Source organism: Haliotis rubra, unplaced genomic scaffold (genome assembly GCF_003918875.1).
Source record: "Haliotis rubra isolate DU_JTF1 unplaced genomic scaffold, ASM391887v1 Scf254, whole genome shotgun sequence".
Lineage (NCBI taxonomy): Eukaryota > Metazoa > Mollusca > Gastropoda > Lepetellida > Haliotidae > Haliotis > Haliotis rubra.
Window position 1 is genome coordinate 389,209 of NW_025766603.1, and position 27,105 is coordinate 416,313.

Genomic DNA, 27,105 nt, shown 5'->3' on the forward strand with positions numbered 1-27,105 from the left:
ACTCACTCACTCGCTACTGTGACATCCAATAGTTTGCTAATAGGTCGTTATATTACTAAAATACTTTTCCATGAATCGCTTAACCTCACCCACCCACTCACTCACTCACTCACATAAGACGGTATTTGGGTGTTATATTAATATTATTTCAGCACGCCCTAATGTCCTGAATTATCATAAACTTCCGGGAAATACTTTTAAATTTGATTTTGGCAAAAGAAAGAAAGAATACAAACGTTAAAAGAATCACAGAAACGTTAACATTGCAAGCTTAAGGCTCAAAACTCAAGTATGACACCCATATTGAATACACTGAAGCACACAAGAAAGTATACACCTAGGTTTTCGGATTATATTCCGAAAAACAACGTATTAATTTTTGTATTAACACTCTGAGAAATAACTATCGTAATGTTCAAAGTGATATTACAGTCAGCTCACTCACTCATTCCACGCCCCATCTTTTGTTGATAATCCTTACAAACTGAAACTGACTCTCTGGCCAAACTGAAGTAATTCCTAAAGCGGCGTTAAGCTCAACTCACTCGGTTCTCGTACTTGCGTTTTCTGTGGATTTGAATTTTTTCTTGACACACTGCAACAGTTTGGGGGAATAAATTCATTAGCAGTTGCCCCACTTTGCGTTATATGATGTGTTGAAACAGCAGGATCTTGGTTTCTGATTATCTGATAACCGTTTTAATTTGCCTTTGATATATGATACTGTTACGTTGCTTAAAGAGGGTTCATTCATCAAAATGGATAAATATGATATGGGGCAGATTGAGAGATATGGACATTCTTATTTGATAATATTACGATGGAAAAACACACGTACAGTTATCATATTACAATGAACTGATATGTTTCAGTTAAGGAATTTGAAAGTTAGCTTTTGACATAATTATGTTCATCTGTTCAAGGTTAGCTACCGTAATTGAAATGTTGCTTATAATTAGGTATAATAACTTCATTATGTGATATTCTGGAGTTGAGGTTAAAGGGGTTTCAAGATTATTATAAACTCATGCCAATAATGGTTGTCACCCCCCTCCCCACCCCAACCCCCACACACACCCCACACACCCTCTTCAATTAAAAAAATTGAAGGGGGTTACAACCATTATTGGCATGAGTATACATATGAGTTCAGTTTGTTTGTTTTTGTTTAGTATTTCACCTCTCTACAAGACAATCCAGTGATTATCATTGTGAGCATTGTTCCGCGCAGTTGAGACACTCTTACGACAAGCATGGGGCGCTAAAGTGAGTGAGTGAGTTGAAGTTTTACGCCGCACTCAGCAATATTCCAGCTATATGGTGGCGGTCTGTAAATAATCGAGTCTGGACCAGACAATCCAGTGATCAACATCATGAGCATCGATCTGTGCAATTGGGAACCGATAACATGTGTCAACCAAGTCAGCGAGCCTGACCACCCGATCCCGTTAGTCGCCTCTTACGACAAGCATGGGTTGCTGAAGATCAATGCTAACCCGGGTCTTCACGGGTCTGTTTTGCCTTCTAGCCCAGTGGAATGTGTTTCGGCGGATAATCGAGACTGGTTTTTCCCTGGCATTGACTTTCTATTTGCGCTATGAAACAAAATCGTATCCAAGATTTCAGCATGTAGTTCTGTATCCCAAACAAAGTCACGACAAGCATGGGTTACTGAAGACCAATTCGTCACGGGTCCTTTCAATTAAAAGGCACTGAAGATATGTTCCACGGTCTGGCACCCAATTCAAGAACATATCCAGACGTAGTGATTAGCGCCATGTGTGAAAATGAGACCATGTGTCTTTAATTGGGGTATTACCTTTCTGTCACATTTATGGGTACAATAAAACTTGCGTTAGTAAACAAGCTAGCGTTTTATCAAACTTCCCATGACTGCTAATTGGCCAGAGACAGTATATGGCCCATTTTACAGTTAACCATCACAGACTTAAAGAAATCTGTTAAATGGTAATTTGAGATTTCCGGATAGATAAGTTATCTGTCAGATTCAGTAAGTTGGTCCAGTTGGCGACTTCTTTGACTGCGTGTCATATCACCCTGACTGCGCCTCTAGGTGTTGCTCATGGTATCAATCACCGGGTTGTCTGGTCCAGGTTCAGTTGAACAAAAATAAGTTTCCATGTTAAGTGCTCCCTGAAAATGAAACAAATTAGATAGAGTATTTGTTGACGCACATTTTATAGGTGTATTAGAATTGTATTTTGGACCGAGTAGTTTTTCAGTCTAATAAGGGCGGTGGAGAGCTCATTGGGTAAAGCGTTCGCTCTCATGCCAAAGACCCAGGTTCGATTTCCCAGATGGGTACAATATGTGAAGCCGATTTCTGATGTCCTGCGCCTTGATATTGTAGGAATATTGCTAAGAGCGGCGTAAAACCATACTCACTCAGTCTAATAACGTTTTGATAACGTTTGAATGTTTTGATTTTTCTCAAATCGAAAGCTCAGTTGTGAACCTTCTTCGGCAGGCCATTCGTTTACAGGCGACGACATATATCGATTCCCCACATGGGTACAATGTGTGAAGCCCATTTCTGGTGTCCCCCGCCGTGATATTGCGGGAATGTTGCTAAAAGCGGCGTAAAACTAAACGCACTCATATGACATGAATGTTGTAAGTGTAACATGTAATTGCTTCGTGTAAACCAACATGGCACCGTGCTCCAATAACGCCGTAGAATGCGTCTGTATCCGTGTCTGTATCTCTGTGTGTTTCCGTGTCTGTTTCCGTCTATATCCGTGTCTGGTTACATGTCTGCATCTGTGTCTGTTTCCGTGTCTGTGTCCGTATCGGTATCCGTGTCTGTATCCGTGTCTGTTTCCGTGTCTGTTTCCGTGTCTGTATCCGTGTCTGTGTCCGTATCGGTATCTGTGTCTGTTTACGTGTCTGTATCCGTGTCTGTTTACGTGTCTGTATCCGAATCGGTTTTCGTGTCTCTATTTGTGTGCGTTTCCGTGTCTGTTTTCGTCTGTATCCGTGTCTGTATCCGCATCGGTTTCCGTGTCTGTATCCGCATCGGTTTCCGTGTCTGTATCTGTGTCGGTTTCCGTGTATGTATCTGTGTCTGTTTCCGTGTATGTATCTGTGTCGGTTTCCGTGTATGTATCTGTGTGTTTCCGTGTATGTATCTGTGTCTGTTTCCGTGTATGTATCTGTGTCTGTTTCCGTGTATGTATCTGTGTATGTTTCCGTGTATGTATCTGTGTCTGTTTCCGTGTATGTATCTGTGTCTGTTTCCGTGTATGTATCTGTGTCTGTTTCCGTGTATGTATCTGTGTCGGTTTCCGTGTATGTATCTGTGTCGGTTTCCGTGTATGTATCTGTGTGTCGGTTTCCGTGTATGTATCTGTGTCTGTTTCCGTGTATGTATCTGTGTCGGTTTCCGTATCTGTATGTATCTGTGTCGGTTTCCGTGTATGTATGTGTGTCGGTTTTCGTGTATGTATCTGTGTATGTTTCCGTGTATGTATCTGTGTCGGTTTCCGTGTATGTATCTGTGTCGGTTTCCGTGTATGTATCTGTGTCGGTTTCCGTGTATGTATGTTTCCGTGTATGTATCTGTGTCGGTTTCCGTGTATGTATCATGTATCTGTGTCGGTTTCCGTGGATGTATCCGTGTATCGTGTATGTATCTGTGTCTGTTTCTGTTTCCGTGTATGTATCTGTGTCGGTTTCCGTGTATGTATCTGTGTCTGTTTCCGTGTATGTATCTGTGTCGGTTTCCGTGTATGTATCTGTGTCGGTTTCCGTGTATGTATCTGTGTCGGTTTCCGTGTATGTTTCCGTGTATGTATCTGTGTCGGTTTCCGTATATGTATCTGTTTCCGTGTATGTATCTGTGTATGTATCTGTTTCCGTGTATGTATCTGTGTCTGTCGGTTTCCGTGTATGTATCTGTGTCGGTTTCCGTGTATGTATCTGTCTGTTTCCGTATGTATGTCTGTTTCCGTATGTATGTATCTGTGTCTGTTTCCGTGTATGTATCTGTGTCTGTTTCGTGTTGTCTGTTTCCGTGTATGTATCTGTGTCTGTTTATGTATCCGTGTATGTATCTGTGTCTGTATCTGTGTCGGTTTCCGTGTATGTGTCCTGTTTCCGTGTATGTATCTGTGTCTGTTTCCGTGTATGTGTCTGTTTCCGTGTCTGTATCTGTGTCTGTTTCCGTGTCTGTGTCTGTTTCCGTGTATGTATCTGTGTCGGTTTGTGTCTGTATCTGTATCTGTGTCTGTTCACGTGTCTGTATCTGTGTCTATTTACGTGTCTGTATCCGTGACTGTTTCTGTGTGTACCAGACAGATGCGTATTTCAGTAGAAATCCAGACAAACACTTACCTGAGATGGCACTTGTTTATGCATGTTAACCTCTCGACGTACACAGCTACTCTCCCCAGGAGATCCACGGAGAGATAAGGGTCTTGGTATTTGTTCTTCACTGCGGTTTTACCATATGATCTGCTTTAGTGGAATAATGTCTGGGCCTTGGATTGACTTGTTTGGAACGCGAAATGTATCTGGGAATTACAGCTGAACTCCACGGGGAGAGTTGTGTATGTTCAGTTTATATGTGATAATATTTGACATCGGGAACAAGACATTTGTGATGACGATGTGAAGACATCGCGTGTACGCTGGCTATGTAGAACCGTAGCTGCTGGACTCCCTGAGGAGTGTATTTTTGGTTAAGTAATTCTTCAAATAACTCCCTGAAGATTGTAAACATTGATCACAAAACGTGGAATAAGTGAGTAAACGCCGCGTTCAGAAAATGCTCCTGTACACTGCAGCCTATAAATAACCGAATCGAGCTTGGGTCTACGCAATATAACCTGAAGACTGACTGACTGAGTTTGGTTTTACGCCGCTTTTAGCAATATTCCAGCAACATCACGGCGGGGGACACCAAGAAATGGGCTTCACACATTGTGCCCATGTGGGGATTCGAACCCGGGCCTTCGGCGTGACGAGCCAACGCTTTAACCACTAGGCTACCCTACCGCCCCACATAACCTGAAGAGGTGAGGTGAGGTGAAATTGGGGTTAACGTCGTGCTTGAGAATATTTCGCTCATATGACGACGTGCATGCGTGTGTATGTGTGGCTGCTTGTACTAGCCCAGACTGAAGCTGGTTTTATAGTGCTAGCCAACTGAGATACCATGCCGCAGTGAAGCATGAATACCCCACTCAGACACATTATACTGACTCTAAGCCGACCAGTCCTTGTTGTACCTATTAATGCCGAGCGCCAGGCAGGGACCAACAAGTACCATATTTTAACGTCTTTTGGTATGACGCGGTCGGGGATCGAACCCGCGACCCTCCGCTCTCCGGGCCGACGCTCTAATCACTACACCACGGAGGCGGTTATAACCTGAAGAGCCAACACATGTTAGTCTTACCCTACGACTGGCACATGACCCCACCTCATCTCACCCAACCTCACCCACTTTACCTCGCCCAGTCTCAACTAACCTCATCTCACCCAAATCACCCGTGAAGATTCGGGTTAGAATGAACCTTCAGTAACCCATGCTTGTCGTAAGAGGCGACTAACAGGATCGGGTGGTCAGGCTCGCTGGCTTGGTTGACACATGTCATCGTATCCCAATTGCGCAGGTCAATGCTCATGCTGTTGATCACTGGATTGTCTGGTCCAGGCTCGATTATTTACAGACCGCCGCCAAATAGCTGAAATATTGCTGAGTGCGGCATAAAACTCAACTCATCTCACTCATCTCACCCAACCTCACCCACTTCACCTCTCCCAGTTTCGCCTAACCTCATCTTACCCCATTTCATAGTCTGTCTCACAGTCCCTGAACCACATTATTGTCCATACTGCCTTGCCCTCCCTGCAATGCTAAAGCCCTACATGAAGCAAGTCTAGATTTTCTCAGATCCTGATTTTCCCATCTCGCTAGGGCTCCTTTTGATTATATAAATTCAGGGACTAAGCGTTAGTCTGCCCATTTCATAGACATTTGTGGTGTCGACATCGCTTGTACGCTGGTTATATAGAGCCATAGCTGTCTCACAGTCCCTGAACCACATTATTTCCGGTACAGCCTTGTCCTCCCTGCAACCCGTGAAGGCCCGGGTTAGAATGAACCTTCAGTAACCCTTCAGCTTATCGTAAGAGGCGATTAAGGGGATCGGGTGGTCAGGCTCGCTGGCTTGGTTCCCAATTGATTTTGATCACTGGATCGTCTGGTCCAGACTCGATTATTTACAGACCGCTGGAATATTGCTGATTGCGGCGTTAAACTAAACTCACTCACTCACTCCTCCCTGCAATGCTAAAGCCCTAAATGAAGCAAGTCTAGATTTCCATTTCACTACACCTCATCTCACTGTGTTCACTTTGTCCGGGCGTCAGCATCAGGACTGTCAAAAGATGTTTCACTGTAAACTAACGCTTAGTCTCTGAATATATATAATTTTGACAGCAACAAATAAACCTATTTAAATTGAAAAGGAGCCCCAGTGAGTTGGGAGATTCAGGGCTTCAGCACTGCGGGGGGTTCTAGGCAGCAGGGAAAATAATGTGCTCAGGGACTGCGAGACAGACTAGGGAAGTCTAGACTTGCTTCATTTAGGGCTTCAGCATTGCAGAGAGGGCTAGGCAGCAGGGAAAATAATGTGGTTCGAGGATTGTAAGACAGACTACTTTCACTGTTACAATACGCCAGACACAGGGCTGTGAAAACCGTCTTTAATGAACCATGACGCGCCCAGACAATATCATACACCAACCATCTAGCACATGTTTTAGTGATCTAAAACACATGTCCCGCCGACTCTGCAGCGATGAGTTCGTGTGATTCACTACGTTGGTTTCGTGGTCTGAATGCGAGAAATCTGGTCTGAATGGAAGACTTTCCAAACCAACCATTACAGACGGAAGAAAGAATAGGATTATGTGAATGTGACTGCCACTCTCCACGCTGAAATGGCCAAGTTGATTATCAATCCCATCTCTCACGTTGTGACTATTCGGTACAGTTAAGGACATTCGGCACCAATCGCCCGTTTCCGTTACCTGCAAGAAAATCAGACAGAACAGTGAGAATGCGGCTTCAAATACTTAGGTCAAAGAAGTTGTCAGAAGTATATGTTTTTATTTTAGTCTTGTATCTAAATATATACCAAAGATACGTTTAGTTGTGCTGAACCTTATTGCATGCACTGGGAAACATCACCAATTCTTTAACCTTAGACGGAACTCTAACGTTAATTATATCATTAATATGATTATCAGATAACGACAATATCACGAAAATGCAAATTTAAGCAAAATATTTTTTGATACATACTTGTGAAAGAAACAATTTTGCAGATCAAAACGAATAGCGACACTTGTATGATCATTATTCTTACGAAAATATTTTTCATTAATTTATTTGAAAACGCTGTAAAGCAATTTATCGGTACAGTGCTTTTTTAACACAGGGAAACACTTAACCAGCCTGTTCAGTGTCTGTCTGCCACGTGTTATCGTCTTTACACTAAACACAGACAGTCTGAGGTGGGCCGAACAGCAACGTCCCGACAGGGAGTGCCTTCCTACCGCTAGCCTTTCTCCGATGATGTAAGGAATGACTCTCCCATGTATATATATTCTTGTAACCTTGCTCCAAGGCTGTACTGAATGCTAAGCCGATGGATGTATAGTAATTCTATCCTTTAAAGAGGCAAGTCTAGATTAGTGGACAGTAAGGACGCCTGGCTGTTAGAGGAATATGTATATTTTTAAAACTTATCATTTAAACTATTAATTATTACGTTAGAGACTTAGCAAGGCTAGTTCTAGCCTTATGATAATAGGGAAGTCAAGATAAGTGGACCGTAAGGTTGCCAGAGGCAACATGTTCTTGTTGTTTATGTTATCTACCAACCATGATATAAACTGATGTTTAATGCCTAGAGACTTATGCAAGTCTAGCATACCACAGTCATGAGGTTGTTTTACACCAAATCAGAATCCGTACTTCAACAAACAGCCTTCTGTGCAGATTGAGTCATCTGGCAGCTGTGATTGGATAATTTTGTTTAAGATTGTTGTGTGTGGGGGTGTTTTTTTAAATACATCCATCCAGTAATTAATACTGACCATATTTTGTAACATTTAGTGCTTTTTCCAACATGATAACATTTCCTGAATGTGACTACAGGTATTTTAAGCGGTTGACATTTTGTGCGGAACTTGGGTTTGTCGGTGAAACTTCCTGTACTCGGAAAATGAACTAATAATTTTAATTTTGTTTTTATTGCTGGTTTAAGGCTAGACTAACCACACATGTACGTTTAATAGCTGCCAAGGCGCTATTCAGTGTCTAAGAAGAAAATATATTGAAGACATCATTTTACCAATATCTGTATAAAATACAATATAAAGAAACCCAGATAGTATTTTCATTTTCAGATTGTAGTAATAGAGACATGCCAACTACTGTCCTATCATTGTGTTTATTTGTTTTGGAGTAAAACACTTACGAGTTGCACATTTGGCCTCAGGTTTAATGCACACTAAAATATTTGTTCACTGGATGTCTAAAAACATAAATATCATATATGTTGTCCATGGGCATTTTCCTTTTATCCCCGGCATGTAATGCGGGGGGATATAGTCGTCGCCTCGTCCGTCCGTCCGTCCGTCCGTCCAGTAATCATTTTGTTTCCGGAGCATAACTCAAAGACCGTTCGATATTTTTCAACAAAATTGGTAGATATGTCAAACATAACCTAAGGTGGTGCCTTTTGCTATTTACAGATTATTGTCATTTATATTTTTCTCGGTTTCCATGGAAACGTTTTGGACTTAGTCTTAAAGAGACGTGGGCTTCGTTTCCGGAGCATAACTCAAGAAGTCAATATTTTTCAACAAGACTTGGGATATATCAAACAGAACCTTAAGTTGTTTTGCTATTTGCAGCATTTTATTTTTCCGGTTTTCAAGAACCGTTCAAAAATGTTTTCACCGTTCAATACAAGACTTGGTAGATATATCAAACAGATCCTAAAGTTGTGCCTTTTGCTATTTGCAGATTTGGGGCATTTTTATTTTTCCCGGTTTCCATGGAAACGATTCAGACTTGGTCTCAAAAAGGAGGGATTGGTTTCGTCAATATTTTTCCAACAAAACTTGGTAGATATATCAAACATCTGATGTTTGCAGATTTTTGTCATTTTTATTTTTATTGGTTTCCATGGAAACAAGTTGAACTTAATCTCAAAAGGGAGGGGTGACCTTCGTTTCGGGAACACAACTCGAAAACTGTTCAATATTTTTCAGCAAAACAATGGTAGTTATATCAAACATAACCTAAAGTGGTGCCTTTTGCTATTTACATATTTTTGGCATTTTTATTATATTTTATTGGGGGGAAAAGGTTTTGGAGGCTTGAGCTTCGTTTCCGGAGCACAACTTGAAAACTGTTCAATATCTTTCAACAGAATTTGGCAGATATTATGAGACAGATCCCAAAGTGGTGCTATTTGCTGTTTACAGATTTTTGGCATTTATATTTTTCATGATTTCCATGGAAACAATTTGGACTTAGTCTAAAAAAATCAAGCTGGACGTTGCGTAACTGTCAGATGATTTGTTCTTTCAAATATGGGGGGGATATGTCATCTTCTGATGACTCTTGTTCCAGAAAGAAAACAGTTCCTAAATTAGCTTCATAACATAAAAATCAAAAGGAGACCAGAGACTTTCTTCATTTTCTGAAACTGCGATAATATAGCCTACCCACATGTTCCAGACTTGCCTGTTCTGTATTGGGTATATCTGTTGCAGGTCTGTCTCAGTCCCTGAACCGTACTATTTCACTACAGCCCAGCCCTCCCTACAATGTCCTGAAGCCCTGAAGGAAGCAAGTCTAGATTTCCTCAGGTTCAGGATCTCCCATCTACCCGGGGCTCCTTTTCAAGTTAAATGGGTTTATTTGTTACTATCAAAATTATATAAATTCTTGGACTAAGTGTCAGTCTTACCGTATCCCATCTCATGAGTTTCCCCAAGACTAAACAAAGGTCTAAAACAATACGTTAGACGTTTTTTCTCTGTGTAAATGTTTTAAGGAAACTGGAATATATACATCATCTGAAACAAGATGAAGCACATGCCAGCATCACTCTACATTATCCTTTGCATCTGTGCACGAACAGTCGTCCCCGTGTAAGCGGGTTAACGGGGATAATGGGTTTTGATACATATGTGGCCCATATTTCAACAAGAGGTGAAATGAGGTCGTGCTCCAGATTATGAAACTTACAAACCAAATCCGGTCAATTGCCGGTTTTATAGTGCTGGATTACTGAAATACTTTCCCGCAATTTTACCATGATTTATATCCCAACCAGATACGGTATATTGACAACGAGCCATTTTCCTTGTTTTATGCCCTTAATGCTGAGCGGACTCGTTAAGATCCGGGGTAGAATAGGCCTTCAGCAACCCATGCTTGCCGCAAAAGGCGACTATGCTTGTCGTAAGAGGCGACTAACGGGATCGGGTGGTCAGGCTCGCTGACTTGGTTGACACATGTCGTCGGTTCCCAATTGCGCAGATCGATGATCATGCTGTTGATCACTGGATTGTCTGATCCAGACTTGATTATTTACAGACCGCCGCCATATAGCTGGAATATTGCTGAGTGCGGCGTAAAACTAAACTCACTCACTTCTAAAAGTCTCATTGACAAACTCTATGGATAACAACTTCTTTTATTTCGTGACTGCGACGTTCCCGTACAGGTTCCTGTACTGTTATCAAACAGGGCCTAGATTTTCGACCGACTGAGTGAGTTTGGTTTTTACGCCTCTTTTAGCAATATTCCAGCAACATCACGGCGGGGGACACCAGAAATGGGCTTCACACATTGTACCCATGTGGGGATTCGAACCCGGGTCTTCGGCGTGACGAGCCAACGCTTTAACCATTAGGCTACCCCACCGCCCCTATATTTTCGAAGCTCTCTTAGCGCTAAGAGTCGTAAGTGCCATACATTAACATTAACTTACGACTGTCTTAGCGCTAAGAGAGCTTCGAAAATCTAGGCTCTGGAATGTAACATGTCGTCTAAGCTGTTATCAATAAAGTTTGTCAATATTGTACGTTCCAATTTTTAAAATGACACTCAAAGAAGTTCTGAATTCCTTCAAGTTAGTGCATGCCATAATCTCGCTCTACAGCTGAAATAATGTGGGTGCGACTTTAAATTTTAACTCACGTTTACCATAATGTTTGGAAGTCTGGCGGTGACATAGCCTAGTGGTAAAGCGTCCGCTCGTCACGCCAAAGACCCAGGTTCGATTCCCCACATGGGTACATTGTGTGAAGCCCATTTCTGGTGTCCCCCGCTGTAATATTCCTGCAATATTGCTAAAAATACTCCCTTACTCACTAACGCCACCCAACTGAGCAAAGAAATCGAAAGTATGCTCAGCACAACTGCCAATGATTAAATAACCAATCTCAGGTTTTTAAGATAAAGATGCTATCGGATCTGCTTTAGATGCTGCACCGCGTTATCCGGAACATTCAAATGAGCAATGAAATCTTGATTACGTTGTACGTACTTCATCGAGAGTCTGATTCTGATCAGATAGGTGAACATGCCTGAGATCGCTACAAGTAAAACTGAGTTTATTCCTAGACGAACAGCTGAAAGTCGGGGTTTTCTAATTTGTCACTTTTTAAATTTGACAGATAAAAGTGCAAAGTAGACACATTTTACACAGAGTGCGCGTGTGCAAATATTGGACTTGTTATTTTGTGGTTGTAATTTGCAGAGAGATGATAGCACATGGAACGCTTGTTCCGGAACTCGCTCAGCAGCAGTGTAAGGAGCTTCCATTATATCTCGGATTAGATATCTCTGGTTGTATTTAGGATTTGATACTGCAGTTCAAGCGTTCGTGGAGCTGTATACGTGTTGGATAAAGTTTGCGGAAGTAACGATGCTGTGTTGAAGGTTATGTTTCACTGTGGATGTCGTAGTGTGTGACGTCGTAAGGAGGTATGGAGGTATGGGCACTTTCGATGCTTTCAATGTCGATGGAGGGTCCCTCTTGGAATAATCAATTTGATGTGATTTTCATGTAAATTAGTGTATTTTGTTTGTTATGGTTACTGTTAGTAATGGTTTGAGAGGAATATGAATATTTACGATGATGATGGTGATGATGATGATGATGATGATGAGGGAATATGTTATTTGTTTGTTTGGAATGCTTATAGTTAGATAATATTGATGTCGATGGATGTTCTAACCCTCTTGGATCATTGTTTATGGAATATATTCATGATCTTTGTTTACCTAATTAATCCTAATAATGATAAGAATAATAGATGATCCTTACCAGCCTGACTGTGCCAGGATCACCCGAACCCTGTCTGCTGCATACTATATTTAATCTGTAAAACATAACAATAATAATGATAATAGTAATGGTTTTGTGAGGAATCTAAATCTTTCCGTTATACATTGATACATTCAGGGACTAAGTGTCAGTCTAACCGTATCCCACCTCATGAGTTTCCCCAAGACTAAACAAAGGTCTAAAACAATACGTTAGACGTTTTTTCTCTGTGTAAATGTTTTAAGGAAACTGGAATATATACATCATCTGAAACAAGATGAAGCACATGCCAGCATCACTCTACATTATCCTTTGCATCTGTGCACGAACAGTCGTCCCCGTGTAAGCGGGTTAACGGGGATAATGGGTTTTGATACATATGTGGCCCATATTTCAACATGAGGTGAAATGAGGTCGTGCTCCAGATTATGAAACTTACAAACCAAATCCGGTCAATTGCCGGTTTTATAGTGCTGGATTACTGAAATACTTTCCCGCAATTTTACCATGATTTATATCCCAACCAGATACGGTATATTGACAACGAGCCATTTTCCTTGTTTTATGCCCTTAATGCTGAGCGGACTCGTTAAGATCCGGGGTAGAATTGGTCTTCAGCAACCCATGCTTGCCGCAAAAGGCGACTATGCTTGTCGTAAGAGGCGACTAACGGGATCGGGTGGTCAGGCTCGCTGGCTTGGTAGACACATGTCATCGGTTCCCAATTGCGCAGATCAATGCTCATGCTGTTGATCACTGGATTGTCTGGTCCTGACTCGATTCTTTACAGACCGCCGCCATATAGCTAGAATATTGCTGAGTGCGGCATATAACTAAACTCACTCACTCACTCACTTGCTGAGCGCCAGGCAGGGTGACAACAAGTACCATTTTTAAGGTCTTTCGGGATGAAAATGTGCCATTCTTAATTTTTGATAAAATCATGTGAAAGAGACAATTTCCCTGATCAAAACGAATAGCCACACTGGGGATGATTAATATTCGGCTAGGATCGAACAACCTAAAACCCGCTCTCCTGGTAGACACACTGCCCACTCCATCACTGAGGAGGTCTCAGAGGATGGAAACAAATCATGGTAATGAAAGGGGTTCTGCAAGAGTCTTAGTCAATATCGTAACGGCGTCAGAGCCCGTGAAGATCCGGATTAGAATTGATCTTCAGTGACCCATGTTTGTCGTAAAAGGCAACTAACGGGATCGGGAGATAAGGCTCACTGACTTGGTTGACACATGTCATCGTATCCCAATAGCGCAGATCGATGCTCATGTTGTTGATCACTAGATTGTCTGATCTAGACTTGATTATTTACAGACCGCCGCCATATAGCTGTAATATTGCTGAGTGCGGCGTAAAACTAAACTCACTCACTTTCTAAAAGTCTCATTGACAAACTCTATTGATAACAACTTCTTTTATTTCGTGACTGCGACGTTCCGATACAGTTCCTGTACTGTTGTCAAACAGGGCCTAGATTTTCGACTGACTGAGTGAGTTTGGTTTTTACGCCGCTTTTAGCAATATTCCAGCAACATCACGGCGGGGGACACCAGAAATGGGCTTCACACATTGTACCCATGTGGGGATTCGAACCGGGTCTTCGGCGTGACGAGCCAACGCTTTAACCATTAGGTTACCCACCGCCCTAGATTTTCGAAGCTCTCTTAGCGCTAAGAGTCGTAAGTGCCATACATTAACATTAACTTACGACTGTCTTAGCGCTAAGAGAGCTTCGAAAATCTAGGCCCTGGAATGTAACATGTCGTCTAAGTTGTTATCAATAAAGTTTGTCAATATTGTACATTCCAATTTCTAAAATGCCACTCAAAGAAGTTCTGAATTCCTTCAAGTTAGTGCATGCCATAATCTCGCTCTACAGCTGAAATAATGTGGGTGCGACTTTAAATTTTAACTCACGTTTACCATAATGTTTGGAAAGGAACTTTCTACCCAACAGAGTCGGGAGGTGGTGTAGCCTAGTGGTTAAAGCGTTCGCTCGTCACGCCAAAGACCCGGGTTCGATTCCCCACATGGGTACAATGTGTGAAGCCCATTTCTGGTGTCCCCCGCTGTAATATTGCGACAATATTACTAAAAGCGGCGTTAAAAATACTCCCTTACTCACTAACTCCACCCAACAGAGCAAAGAAATCGAAAGTATGCTCAGCACAACTGCCAATGATTAAATAAACAATCTCAGGTTTTTAAGATAAAGATGCTATCGGATCTGCTTAGGATGCTGCACCGCGTTATCCGGAACATTCAAATGAGCAATGAAATCTTGATTACGTTGTACGTTCTTCATCGAGAGTCTGATTCTGATCAGATAGGTGAACATGCCTGAGATCGCTACAAGTAAAACTGAGTTTATTCTTAGACGAACAGCTGAAAGTCGGGGTTTTCTAATTTGTCACTTTTTAAATTTGACAGATAAAAGTGCAAAGTAGACACATTTTACACAGAGTGCGCGTGTGCAAATATTTGGACTTGTTATTTTGTGGTTGTAATTTGCAGAGAGATGATAGCACATGGAACGCTTGTTCCGGTACTCGCTCAGCGGCAGTGTTAGGAGCTTCCATTATATCTCGGATTAGATATCTCTGGTTGTATTTAGGATTTGATACTGCAGTTCAAGCGTTCGTGGAGCTGTATACGTGTTGGATAAATTTCGCGGAAGTAACGATGCTGTGTTGAAGGTTATGTTTCACTGTGGATGTCGTAGTGTGTGACGTCGTATGGAAGTATGGAGGTATGGGGCACTTTCGATGCTTTCAATGTCGATGGAGGGTCCCTCTTGGAATAATCAATTTGATGTGATTTTCATGTAAATTAGTGTATGTGTTTGTTATGGTTACTGTTAGTAATGGTTTGAGAGGAATATGAATATTTACGATGATGATGGTAATGATGGTGATGATGGTGATGATGGTGGTGATGATGATGATGATGATGATGATGATGATGAGGGGACATGTTATTTGTTTGTTTGGAATGCTTATAGTTTGATAATATTGATGTCGATGGATGTTCTAACCCTCTTGGATCATTGTTTATGGAATCTATACATGATCTTTGTTTACCTAATTAATAATAATAATGATAATAATAATAGATGATCCTTACCAGCCTGACTGTGCCAGGATCACCCGAACCCTGTCTGCTGCATACTATTTTTAATCTGTAAAACATAACAATAATAATAATAATAGTAATGGTTTTGTGAGGAATCTAAATCTTTCCGTTATACATTGATGATGATGACCATGACGACAATGATGATGATGATGATGATGATGATGGTGGTGGTAGTTGTGGTGGTGGTGGTGGTGGTGATGGCGACAACAACAACGCCTACTAATATTACTACTACTACGACGACGACGACGAAGACATAGATGGTGATGATGATGATGATGATGGTGGTGGTAGTTGGGGTAGTTGTGGTGATGATGGCAACAACAACAACGACTGCTACTACGACGACGACGACGATGATGATGATGATGATGATGGATGGTTTTGTCAACGTGGTCATTAACGTTGTCATATCCCGACGGCGTCGTGGGGAACGTTGTTTATTCTACCCAAAGCTTGTCCTGTTCCCGACCCCAATATTTACAGGCTGCCGTAATGCTGGTATACTACGCTCTGGTTCAGCTGGATGTGCGTTGGCAGATATACCTATATCCCCATGCACAGATAATATCAAGACTGACTGGCATATCGCGGTTGTAGTAGGACTTATGATTCTGTAAACGTCTAGGGAGGAAATAGCCACTGTATCCAAACCCCAGTTTATCCATCGTCTCCTGCCACAACAAATAATTGGTCTCAGGTCCAGCGTTCCAAGACACAAAGCTGTGAGTGAGATCCAAATGAGATAACCAGTATCTGTCAGTAGCGATGGCAACCCTATCTATCCTCTTCATTCATCAAGTTCTACTGGTAGGGCAGGGCTACCTGTCTCAAAGTCCCTGAAATGCATATTATCCCTACTGCCCAGCCCTCCCTGTAATTTAAACCCTAAATGAAGAAGTCTAGATTTCCTCAGGTTCTGAATCTCCCATCTCACTAGGTCTCCTATTAAATTAAAATGGGTTTATTACGATCAGAATATATATATATTCAGAGACTTAAGTGTTGGTTTAGAGCAGGGTGTGTGTTTACCCTTTTGTGAACACCTGGTGTCATCATTGAATTTTCCGTTTGCTCGTCACGCCGAAGACCCGGGTTCGAATCCCCACATTGGTACATGTGCAGCTCATTTCTGGTGTCCCCCGCCGTGATGTTGCTGGAATATTGCTAAAAGCGGCGTAAAACCAAACTCACTCACTCACTCATTGAATTTTCAGATAATGCCATGCCCTAACTTCGTGTAAACATTTCTATCTGATGAAGGCATGCACAAGACTGTTTGTACTATGGGTGTCCACTATGAACACCTTGTGCCATCACTGAGTTTTCTGTGATCCGTCCATTTGATTATCACCCAATGGAATCTTATTCGAGAGACCGCCGTGATATTGCTGGAATATTGCTAAAAGCTGCGCAAAACCAAACTCACCCATTCGAGAGATATTCGAAACTGGTAATTCTCTGACACCGAAACTTTGAATATAAGTGAATCGCATCTTAATCCAAACCAAAAGTTTAAAAGCTCATTATATATCATGCAAATTGAGATATGAATGAGGCTGAAAGATGTACAATCCGACCCAGCACCATTTTCCGCCCCAGTTGTAGACTTTGATGTGTCAAAATAGTTCTTCCACCCCAACCGAAACAGGTTCGTAAATCAATTTACAGTTAAGGTGCTATCAGTGACGAACAGCTACAGTTATGTAACATGGTTGAATTAAATGTACAAAGTCGCCTCGACCCTTCTATTCCCACAACTAAACGATGCATTTTTACTTTAAAACAACAAAATTCTTGCTGGGAGAGCGAGTCATTAGAAACGCCGAAATCAGCAACTGGAAAAAATTCCTCCCAACATTTCTGGCACTGTAAAGCTGATTGGAGGGATAGATGGGCGTCTGTGATGCCAGTCTGAAAGTATGGGAGGAGGGGGAGGAATGCGGGGCGGGGAAGGGGTATTTAACTAGTAATGCTCACCCTTGGATGAAGGTTCACGAGAGCGTTCCGGACAGGTTGGTAGTTAAAGACTGGAAATGGTGCCAAACGCATCTGGTATCACAGGTGGTTAGGTATCTGGAAGTTCTGAAGTGGAATCAGAAGGATTTTACATTTTTCACAAGGATCCTCAAGTGTCTACAGAGTCATGTAACCAAATTATGGCACTTACAGTTTTCTTGGATCTTTACACGTTTTAACCAAGACGAGGAATTAAGTGCTCGTGGTGTTATATCAATGCATAGTGTTAATGTGTTTTTGGTTATTGTATCTGAAGTTCTTGAGACCAATATATGGAATTATGTTTCCATGGAGATTTAAGTGCTATATGAAACATGGTGTCTGGATGTTCTTGGATTGCTTGTATCTTCAGAGGTTTCTACAAATGTATGGAATAATGATTCCGGGGAGGTTTAAGTGCTGTACCAATCATATGTTGTTAATGTGTTCTTGGAGTAACTTGTACATGTATCTTTAACGTTTACACAAAAATAAGGAACTATGTTTCCATGGAGTTTTGTGTGTTATGACAACATGTGGTGTTTGGGTGTTATTGGATTCTTTGTTTCTACAGACGTTTATACCAAAATAGGAATTATGTGTCCATGGAGTGCTGTACCAACACGTGGTGTTTATGTGTTCTTGAATTAAATTGTATCTTTAGACCTTTATACAAACATAAGGAATTATGTTTCCATGGAGTTTTGTGTGTGAAGCCAACATATGGTATTTAAAATATAGAATTATGTTTCCATGGAGATTTAAGTACTATATGAAACATGGTGTTTGGATGTTCTTGGATTCCTTGTATCTTTATAGGTTTATACGAATATATGGAATAATGTTTCCGGAAAGTACTATACCAGCAGGATGTTCTTGGATTCCTTGTATCTTCAAAGGTTTATACGAATATATGGAATAATGTTTCCGGAAAGTACTATACCAGCAGGATGTTCTAGGATTCCTTGTATCTTTATAGGTTTATACCAAAATAGGAATTATGTGTCCATGGAATGGTGTACCAACACGTGGTATTTATGTGTTCTTGGATTTAATTGTATCTTCAGATCTAAGGTTTTTGCAAAAATAAGGAATTATGGAGTTTTGTGTGTAATGCTGACATATAGGCATGTGTTCATTTGTGCAGTGGAGTAGCTAAGCCATTAAAGCGTTCGCTCGACTCGCCGAAGACCTGGGTTCGATTCCCCATATGGGTACAATGTCTGAAGGTGTCCCGTGGTGATATTGCTGGAATATTGCTAAAAGCGGCGTAAAATTAGACTCACTCTTGGATTAAATGGTGTTTATGCTGAAATAAGAAATCACACAGTTTCTGTGTTTTATCAGTACATGATATATATATGTGATGATAGTTCCTTGGATCTTTAAAACTGTATGCCTGTGAAAATATGGAATTAGGTGCAAGAGTTTCTGTGTTTTGTCCATGATATTTCTGTGATTGGTGTTGATAAAAGCGGCGTAAAAACACACTCTTGATTAAATGGTGTTTATGCTGTAAGTTTCTGTGTTTTATCAGTACATGATATTTCTGTGATGAACATCATGTATGCCAAAATATAGGTGTAATCCCATCGAGTTTGAAACAGATGCTTTGAAACAGATGCGAAAAATATGTGTTTTACGTTGAGCGGGATAGAGAACAATCTGACAAGTCCATTTTTTAGAGGGGCAAGGTAGGGGTGGTACGTTCTGTGTTTGGAACACAATGCATACATAAATCTAAATGTTTTGTCAAAACCCGTAGTACTCGTGACTAGATGTGAATTCATATCATTAGGTTTAACCACATTAACCTAACTGTCTTATAGTCTCTGGACCATGTTACTTTCCCTTCGGCCCAGGCTGTGATGCAATGCGGGGTGGTGGGGTAGCCTAGTGGTTAAAGCGTTCGCTCCTCACGCCGAAGATCCGGATTCGATTCCCCACATAGGTACATTTGTGACACCCATTTCTGGTGTACCCCGCCGTGATATTGCTAGAATATTGCTAAAAGCGGCGGAAAACTAAACTCACTCACTCATTGTGATGCAACGCTCTAAATTAAGCAAGTCTAGATTTCCTCAGGTTAAGCTCCCATCTCACTGGGTCTCCTTATCGATTTAAATGGGAGGCGGTGGGATGGTCTAGTGGTTACAGCGTTCGCTCGTCACGACGAAGACCCGCGCTCGATAAACCACATGGGTACAATGTGTGAAGCCCATTTCTTGTGTCCCCAGCCGTGATATTGCTGGAATATTGCTAAAAGTGGCGTAAAACTTAACTTACTCATGATTGAAATAGGGCTGTTTGTATCTCTCAGATTTATATATTTTCAGAATGAGTGAGTTTAGTTTTACTCCGCTTTTAGCAATATTCCAGCAATATCAAGGCGATCGGACACCAGAATGAGTTTCACAGTATTTTCAGAGGCTCAACTTTAGTCTAAAACTAATGTTTCTTTTTTGTAAAAAGAAAATTATTAATTCCGACACACCCGAGAAGGAAATGGTTTCTAAAAGCGTTTCGTTTACTTCATTCCCTTTTTTGGAGTCAAACTGTATTGGCGTCCCATCTCGATTAGATGGCGTCAGGCAGTACTGGCGTCCACCCTGCTGTTGACGCCAATGTGTGTTACAACGGACCCACATCGTATGTACTAGACCAACGCTTAGTCTCTAAATATATGAATACCTTTTATGGTAGCAAATATACCCATTTAAATTGAAAAGGAGCCCCAGTCAGATGGGATATTCCGAACCTGAGGGAATCTAAACTTGCCTATAGTCTCACAGTTCCCGTACCACATTATTTTCCCTGATGCCTAGCCCTCCCTGCAATGCTAAAGCCCTGAATCTCCCAACTGCCTCTGGCTCCTTTTCAATTTAAGTGGGTTTATTTTTACTGTCAAAATTATATATATTCAGAGACTAAGCGTTAGTCTAGGAGTGAGTGAGTTTAGTTTTACGCCGCACTCAGCAATATTCCAGCTATATGGTCGCGGTCTGTAGAGAATCGAGTCTGGACCAGACAATCCAGTGATCAACAGCACGAGCATCGATCTGCGCAATTCGAAACCGATGACATGTGTCAACCAAGTCAGCGAGCCTGACCACCCGATCCCGTTAGTCGCCTCTTACGACAAGCATAGTCGCCTTTTGTGGCAAGCATGGGTTGCTGAAGACCTGTTCTACCTCGGATCTTCGTTAGTCTAGGAGGGCTAGGCAGCAGGGGAAATAATGTAGTTCAGAGACTGTGAGACGGACAGTACTGACACCCTGACATCCTGTGTTAACGCATATTTCTGTTTCACCGTGTCCACGCCCTCTGTAACGACGCCCAACCCCGTCACCCTCTCCATCATCATCGTGAAAGTTTAGAATGTTATTTCGATGAGTTTTATCAGCTGACGTTTTAAACACGATACTTATATTTGTTTTTTACGACATATTGTTTCGTTCTGTCTCGATAGCATCGCAGTTGTCATCTTGATTAATGTCACTGAAAGGCTGACACGTGATGAATTCGGAATCTGGCTCTGATTACGACCTTCTTGCTCAATCTCGCGAGGGTTCATGACAGCTGAAAGATTTGAGGCTTGATAGCAATGTTCAAAGATTCTTATCTTTCCCAGAGGAGAGAAATATCAGCTGTATCGCGCCTGTGAGTTTGTCATTTTGGCTGCGTTTTAATCAGGGGGCGACCTCTCATAATGTCTGTATCTGTAGCTAGGCTTAATGTTAAAAAGGGTTAGAAAGTCTCTGACACAGTTCGTTGTTGTTGGCTTCCTTCAGTCTCTTTATGTCCTTACTGAGCGCTTTTATCGTGTAGTCTCTGACGGAAGGGCATTGTAATCCATGACGTCATAAACAGAAATACTTGGTTGACTAACCTGTGACGTCACAATTGGAGGAGATGACGTTTCTTCTACAGTTTCACGCTATTGTGTTGTCCGTGTTCTGGTTCAGTCTCTCTTTCTTTAGGATGAAAGGTAAGTGCAGATGTACTTTTTTAATATTTTATTTTTCATCAGAGCATCATGTGTTTGTGTTGTGATTTTCTTTCAGCAAGAATACCCATGAAGATCAGGGTTGGAATTGATCTTCAGCTACCCATGCTTGTCGTAAGAGGCGACTAACGGGATCGGGTGGTCAGGTTCGCTGACGTGGTTCACACATATCATCGGTTCCCAATTGCGCATATCACTGCTCATGCTGTTGATCACTGGATTGTCTGGTCCAGACTCGATTATTTACCGATTGCCTTCATATAGCTGGAATATTGCTGAGCGCAGCGTAAACAACAAACAAGCGAGCATGCATATCGCTCTGTAATGACAAAATTTGAGGCCCCTTTTTACCCCATCTCCGGAATTTGTCAACACCTTGCCCGTGATAGTGAGGGATTGTTCTCTACCAGGTGTAAATGAAGTCCAAGAAATCGCGTATTCTTACACCTTTTCAAAAATGAATTAAACATAATGAATGAAACATTAACTTGTTTTATTAATTTGAAAGTATTTCTGATGTTATAATACACTAGCCTGAAACTATATAATGGTCGGGTGGATATGTGCATGCCCGTGGTCTCGAGTAATACCGGTTGGCACACTATGTCACAGTCTTTGTTTAAATTACATTTCAAACAAGTGGTGCTTTCCGGCGCGGCATTTAGTAATTCAGGGATTCGTGTAAGGTTATATGGTGGTGAATTATACAATTAATTTTATGGGCGAAACATAACCGACATAGATATCAACATTCTGCAATATGGCTGAAAATTCACTTTGACGTTAACTGTGTTTGCGTATTTTTCAAAAGATTTTCAGAGATTCTAGGTTCATCGACAATGTTTCAGAACGAATATTGGTGATTCGATCAAACAACTAAAATACTGCTATTAAATTCAATTCTCCCATTAAAATTTGAAATTTGAATTAAGACATTCTATAAATTACGCAAACCGCAGTGAATGGTCATTTCGTATTGTGTCAAAACTGGCCAGATTTACTATGCATGTAATTTTCAGTATATTTACCTAACAATGAGCGGATGATATCATAGAAAAACGAATTTCAAACAAAATTAAAAACTGCCAAAACATTTATCTTCGTTATGTATTTGGATATGGTATCGATATCACAGTGAAGGTGGAAGAGGAGGGACATATATTGTACAATTTATGTAGGAATTAAGTAACAAGCGTAGAATGCCGGCACATTCACCGATGGCGAGCTAGATGTAGTGCATATAGGTTTTAGTTTTTGTGACAAAAAGATACTGTTGTATCAGGTTGAATGTTATAAAATTTGGTTACGTGGTAACACCTTTTGTACAATGTACACGTGTTTTTCAAACTGCAACGTCATTACAGTGTGGACGTGACCACATAGCCAACTGACGGCCAAGCAACAGGTGTAGCCTGCGCGTTGAGACACAAGAACCACACCTATACCTGCACCACGTGAAATGGGTCTAATTAGGTCCAACACCGTCATTCGTTTATCGGTTGGGCACCAATTACGTCATTTCCAAGGGACATAATCCATGGTGTGTTTATTGTGGAAATAGAACTCTCCGTTAATGTGGAAAATATAAATTGATATAAACCACCCCACCCCCAATTTGTTTTAAAATTGCCCTTTTATGATCTTACCTATCTTAGCGGTCTTAACGATCTTAGCAATTATAGCGTTACTACTGTCGTAAGTCGTACAGTGTAGTGTACAATCATCTCAGCTTTGTTGAACGGAGTTCAGCTGATCCTTGAACGGCCAGGGGATGTAACTCTGTCCGTCGAGTTGCGAAAATACAGAAAGAGTAGTGTGACCATGACCCTGGAAAGGTTGGGATGGGTCAACCCTAATTATATGTGAAGCCCTAGTTGTACGGAATAACATAAAGTCGCTGTTGATATAACAGTCTAATACTGTCAGTCGGGGTTTGGATGTTTGTAAGCTACAGGATATGCTTTAGGTGAGGTCGGACATCTTTAAAACTTGGTCGACAAATTGGCCTAATCACAGCTCATTTACAGAGGCCTACAACGTTACGATAACTTTTCAGGTCATTCTGCAAGTGGGGCGAGTCACGTTTATTATGCATTTTTAAATAAAATAATTATTAAAATACATGTAAACTTACTACGTATCTTGGCAATATTTGAGGCGCAGTTTTCTACGGTATTTCCTGGGCCAAATTTATTCATATACTTCAACCCGGAATATAAAACAATCGATCCCTAAACATATGTTCCTCTTTTTCAGGCATGGAGTGGATCTCTCGTTATAAGGCGGTATTTGGACTCTTTACACTGCTGGCTATTCTGGTCACAGTCTACATTTACACAGTCGGGAACGAGGCTATTGCACCGACGTCCTTGACCTTCAGGACTTGGCATGGACAAAGTGGTCCCCAACATCTGTATGATGTCATCATTCATCGGACCAATAAAACAATGTTTGGGCAGGCACGTGGAGGTTATGTGTATGACCCACAGGTCAAGGTCACATCACCGGAAGTATTCGTGAAGCCATCCACGGCAAAGGAACCCATCGTTTCAGAATTTGGTTGGATCAAACACCTGAATGTTACCAACATTGCAGGCACCACCAGTGCCAAAGAGTCTGAGATCAGTGCAGAAAACATGATGCTGCAGCCAGTGAAGGCCAAGATCCATAGACGTATTGCTCAACTGAGTATCGAGAAAGAAACTGACACGGACAGCTTCTTGGAACCTCTTCCCGATCTCCCGCAGCCAAACAAGAAAAAATACCTCGTGTACTTGTGTGATCGCAAAACGACTTGTGGGGGTTTGGGGATCGACAAAGGGGGATAATGGGAGTGTTCATCCTGGCGTTAGTGACCCGACGGAGGTACGGTATCAGGATGCAGTCCCCCTGTCAGCTGGACAACTTCTTCGCTCCAAATAAAATCAACTGGACTGTAAGCGAGAGTGTACTAAGGCTACCGTTTTCAGACCATATCAACGCCATGGATGACGCTGAACTTAAGAAAAGCCTCGTTGAAGGAGACTTCAACGACAACCACATGGAAGATGTTGTGTTCTTAAGGGATAATATGGATTTTACCAGGGTTATAGCGCATCGTCCCAAGTACAAAAAATTACTTCCGGAATGGGCAAGGTCAGGGTCAAAGTCTAAGGTCTTTTGGCATGTTTGGAATTTATTGTTTAAACCCTTTGGCAGTATGAAAGTGAAACTCGACAGGGCTTTAGATCAGATAAACCAAACCCTTCACAATAAACTTGTATGTGCGCATGTCCGTATTGGGCGAAACCCAACCATTCCTGGCGATCAGTCAAACGTGAATTCCATACAGAGTGTGCGAAAACTGTGGAGATTCCTTCAAGGATACGGAAAAGACACCATGTATTTTGTAGCGACAGATGCCGAGAGGGTGCGAGATATGGCGAGACGAGAGTTTGGAAACAGACTTTTGACTGTTGAAGGAAAGATTCGCCATATTGACCGTCAACGTGACGACAGGGACGCGTGTGACGGATTCGAGACTGCGCTGCTTGAACAGCAGATCCTGAGTAAGTGCGACGTCCTCGTCCTCAGTCAGAGCGGATTCAGCATGTTCGCCGCTTACATGAGAGGCACAAACAAAGATTTGTTCATATTTAATGAAGGGCAGATAACTCCTTTTGAACTGCCGTAGCGACCCGTAAATATCTGCTATAGTATTGGACAGATGTCACCTCCCTTGTGCTGACAGTGTTCAGTGGGCCAGCAGTGGATCTATACTGCCACCGAATAAGGGCAGATAACTCCATTTATCCCGTTCTGTAAGTGTGTTCAATGGATCAGCAAGTATAATGGAGATCATTGGTTCCGAATAGGGGGAGATAACTCCATGTGTTTATCAACTCTTGAGTTCAGTGGCTAGAAGTACAATCTGGGATATATGTCGCCTCTGGTAAGGGGAAATAACTGCAATGTATCTCATTTGTAGATTTGGTCATGAATAGATCTCATGGAGGTTTACTTCCCCCATCATTTATCAGCATTGCACAAAATGGGGTCAGATATCTGCCTGAAGAAAGATTGTAATCCACCTCCAACCGTTACCGAACATTCTTGTGGAGCTCTTGCAGTAGTGGTAGAGAAAACTCAAGTCAAGACTAACAAGACCCAAAAGATAAAGGATAAAACACCACGCTTTGTTATTCCTATACCAATGCCATAGGTCCAATCTTCTTCCAGAGACGTCGTTCCAATGACTTCGTTATTCGTCAAAGAGGGACTAAGCTCAAGAACAGTTCATCCAAATCCTTCAAAACTCACTTTGTGTCTGCCAGTGAATCTCTGATGATTAACAACCAAGCAACTATTGCCGGAATTACATTTTGGCTCAGTGCAATGCTTAGACATGACATAGACCACGGTGCGAGGCCTCCTTTACCTCGGGTATGGAGTTTATAGATGCCAAAGAACTTACCCTCTCACTTACATGCAGGAATTCTATATTTCAAAGACATGATCACTTCATGTTAAAATGTTGCTTTTTGCAAATAATCTTTCAAAGCAAAGACAGTACCAATTCATTTGTATTTAAAGGAAGTGAAGTGTATACCATACGCTGTGCCATACGTGGTTAGGAACTGAATGGAATCATGACGTGAATATACACGATTATACCACAACGGGGACATACTGTGCTGCAGGGCTATACCACGAAGGTGAATTGTGCTATACATTTTCTCAGTGTGAACAATTCTTTTCACAGCGTGACGTCTTTTGACGTGCAGTGATGTAATTGGTTTAAGGAAATGATTATTATTACACGACGGTGTAAATATATGACCTGTGACGTTTGTGTTTATTCACTGAGGACAAAGTGAGGGGGGTCGCGAGCCAAAGGGCAGACAACTCCAGCTCATGACGACGTCAAAGTGTTTTACGTCATTTTGACGTTAATTAGCAATATGTCACATTATAACAACAATCATGGACCATACAGCTCAACAGCTTGAGCAGCTTGTCATGGGTTGCCTGTTCATGACTTGGATATTTACAGGCGTGATATGATAATTATACTGAAGTACAAAAGAAAGTAGACACCTGGTGTAAGTTACAATTAAAAGTCTTTTCAATTTTTTACTCTGGTTTTTATTTGATTTTATTTAATTTTAAATAATCCCAAAACACCAGGTGTGTACCTCATTTTGTTTATATGTTATGAAGTGGAAAGAAACATTCGATCCTCGAACTATGGACGTCGGACGCCTACTATACACTGCACCAGTCTAACTCTCAGGTACTGTCTCAGATAGACAGAACTCAGTATTCACTGAAGAATACATCTTCCTTTGCATACTTATTCCGTCGTCTTCGTGCAAAACCAGTTTGATGTTTCTGCACCGACTGACCAAATGTTTGATTGTGTATGTGTTTGATTGCTCAGATAAACAAAAGATGGCATTAAAGGAGTATAATTAAGAGGAAGAATACCTGTCTTTAATGAACTGTTCATGATACCACAGGGACCGACCATTTTATAGCTTACAGCTTGTATAAGAAAGAAAAAGTTTTATCTTCTGTTTTAA

General features: G+C 41.5%; 1 protein-coding gene across 3 annotated transcripts in view; it reads left to right on the forward strand.

Annotated features, from left to right (window-relative positions):
• LOC124279655 overlaps window positions 1-26,657 on the forward strand; it is a 58,972-nt gene extending 32,315 nt beyond the window's left edge. For 2 of the 3 annotated variants that reach the window (XM_046715491.1, XM_046715492.1), the window contains one exon: window positions 23,801-26,657. In XM_046715491.1, the coding sequence (XP_046571447.1) occupies window positions 24,372-25,217 (846 nt within the window). In that variant the 5' untranslated portion in view covers window positions 23,801-24,371 and the 3' untranslated portion in view covers window positions 25,218-26,657. Of the gene's footprint in view, window positions 1-21,204; window positions 21,527-23,800 lie in introns of those variants that run through there. The other variant, XM_046715493.1, reaches the window with a different exon arrangement.
• Window positions 26,658-27,105: the final 448 nt, after the last annotated feature.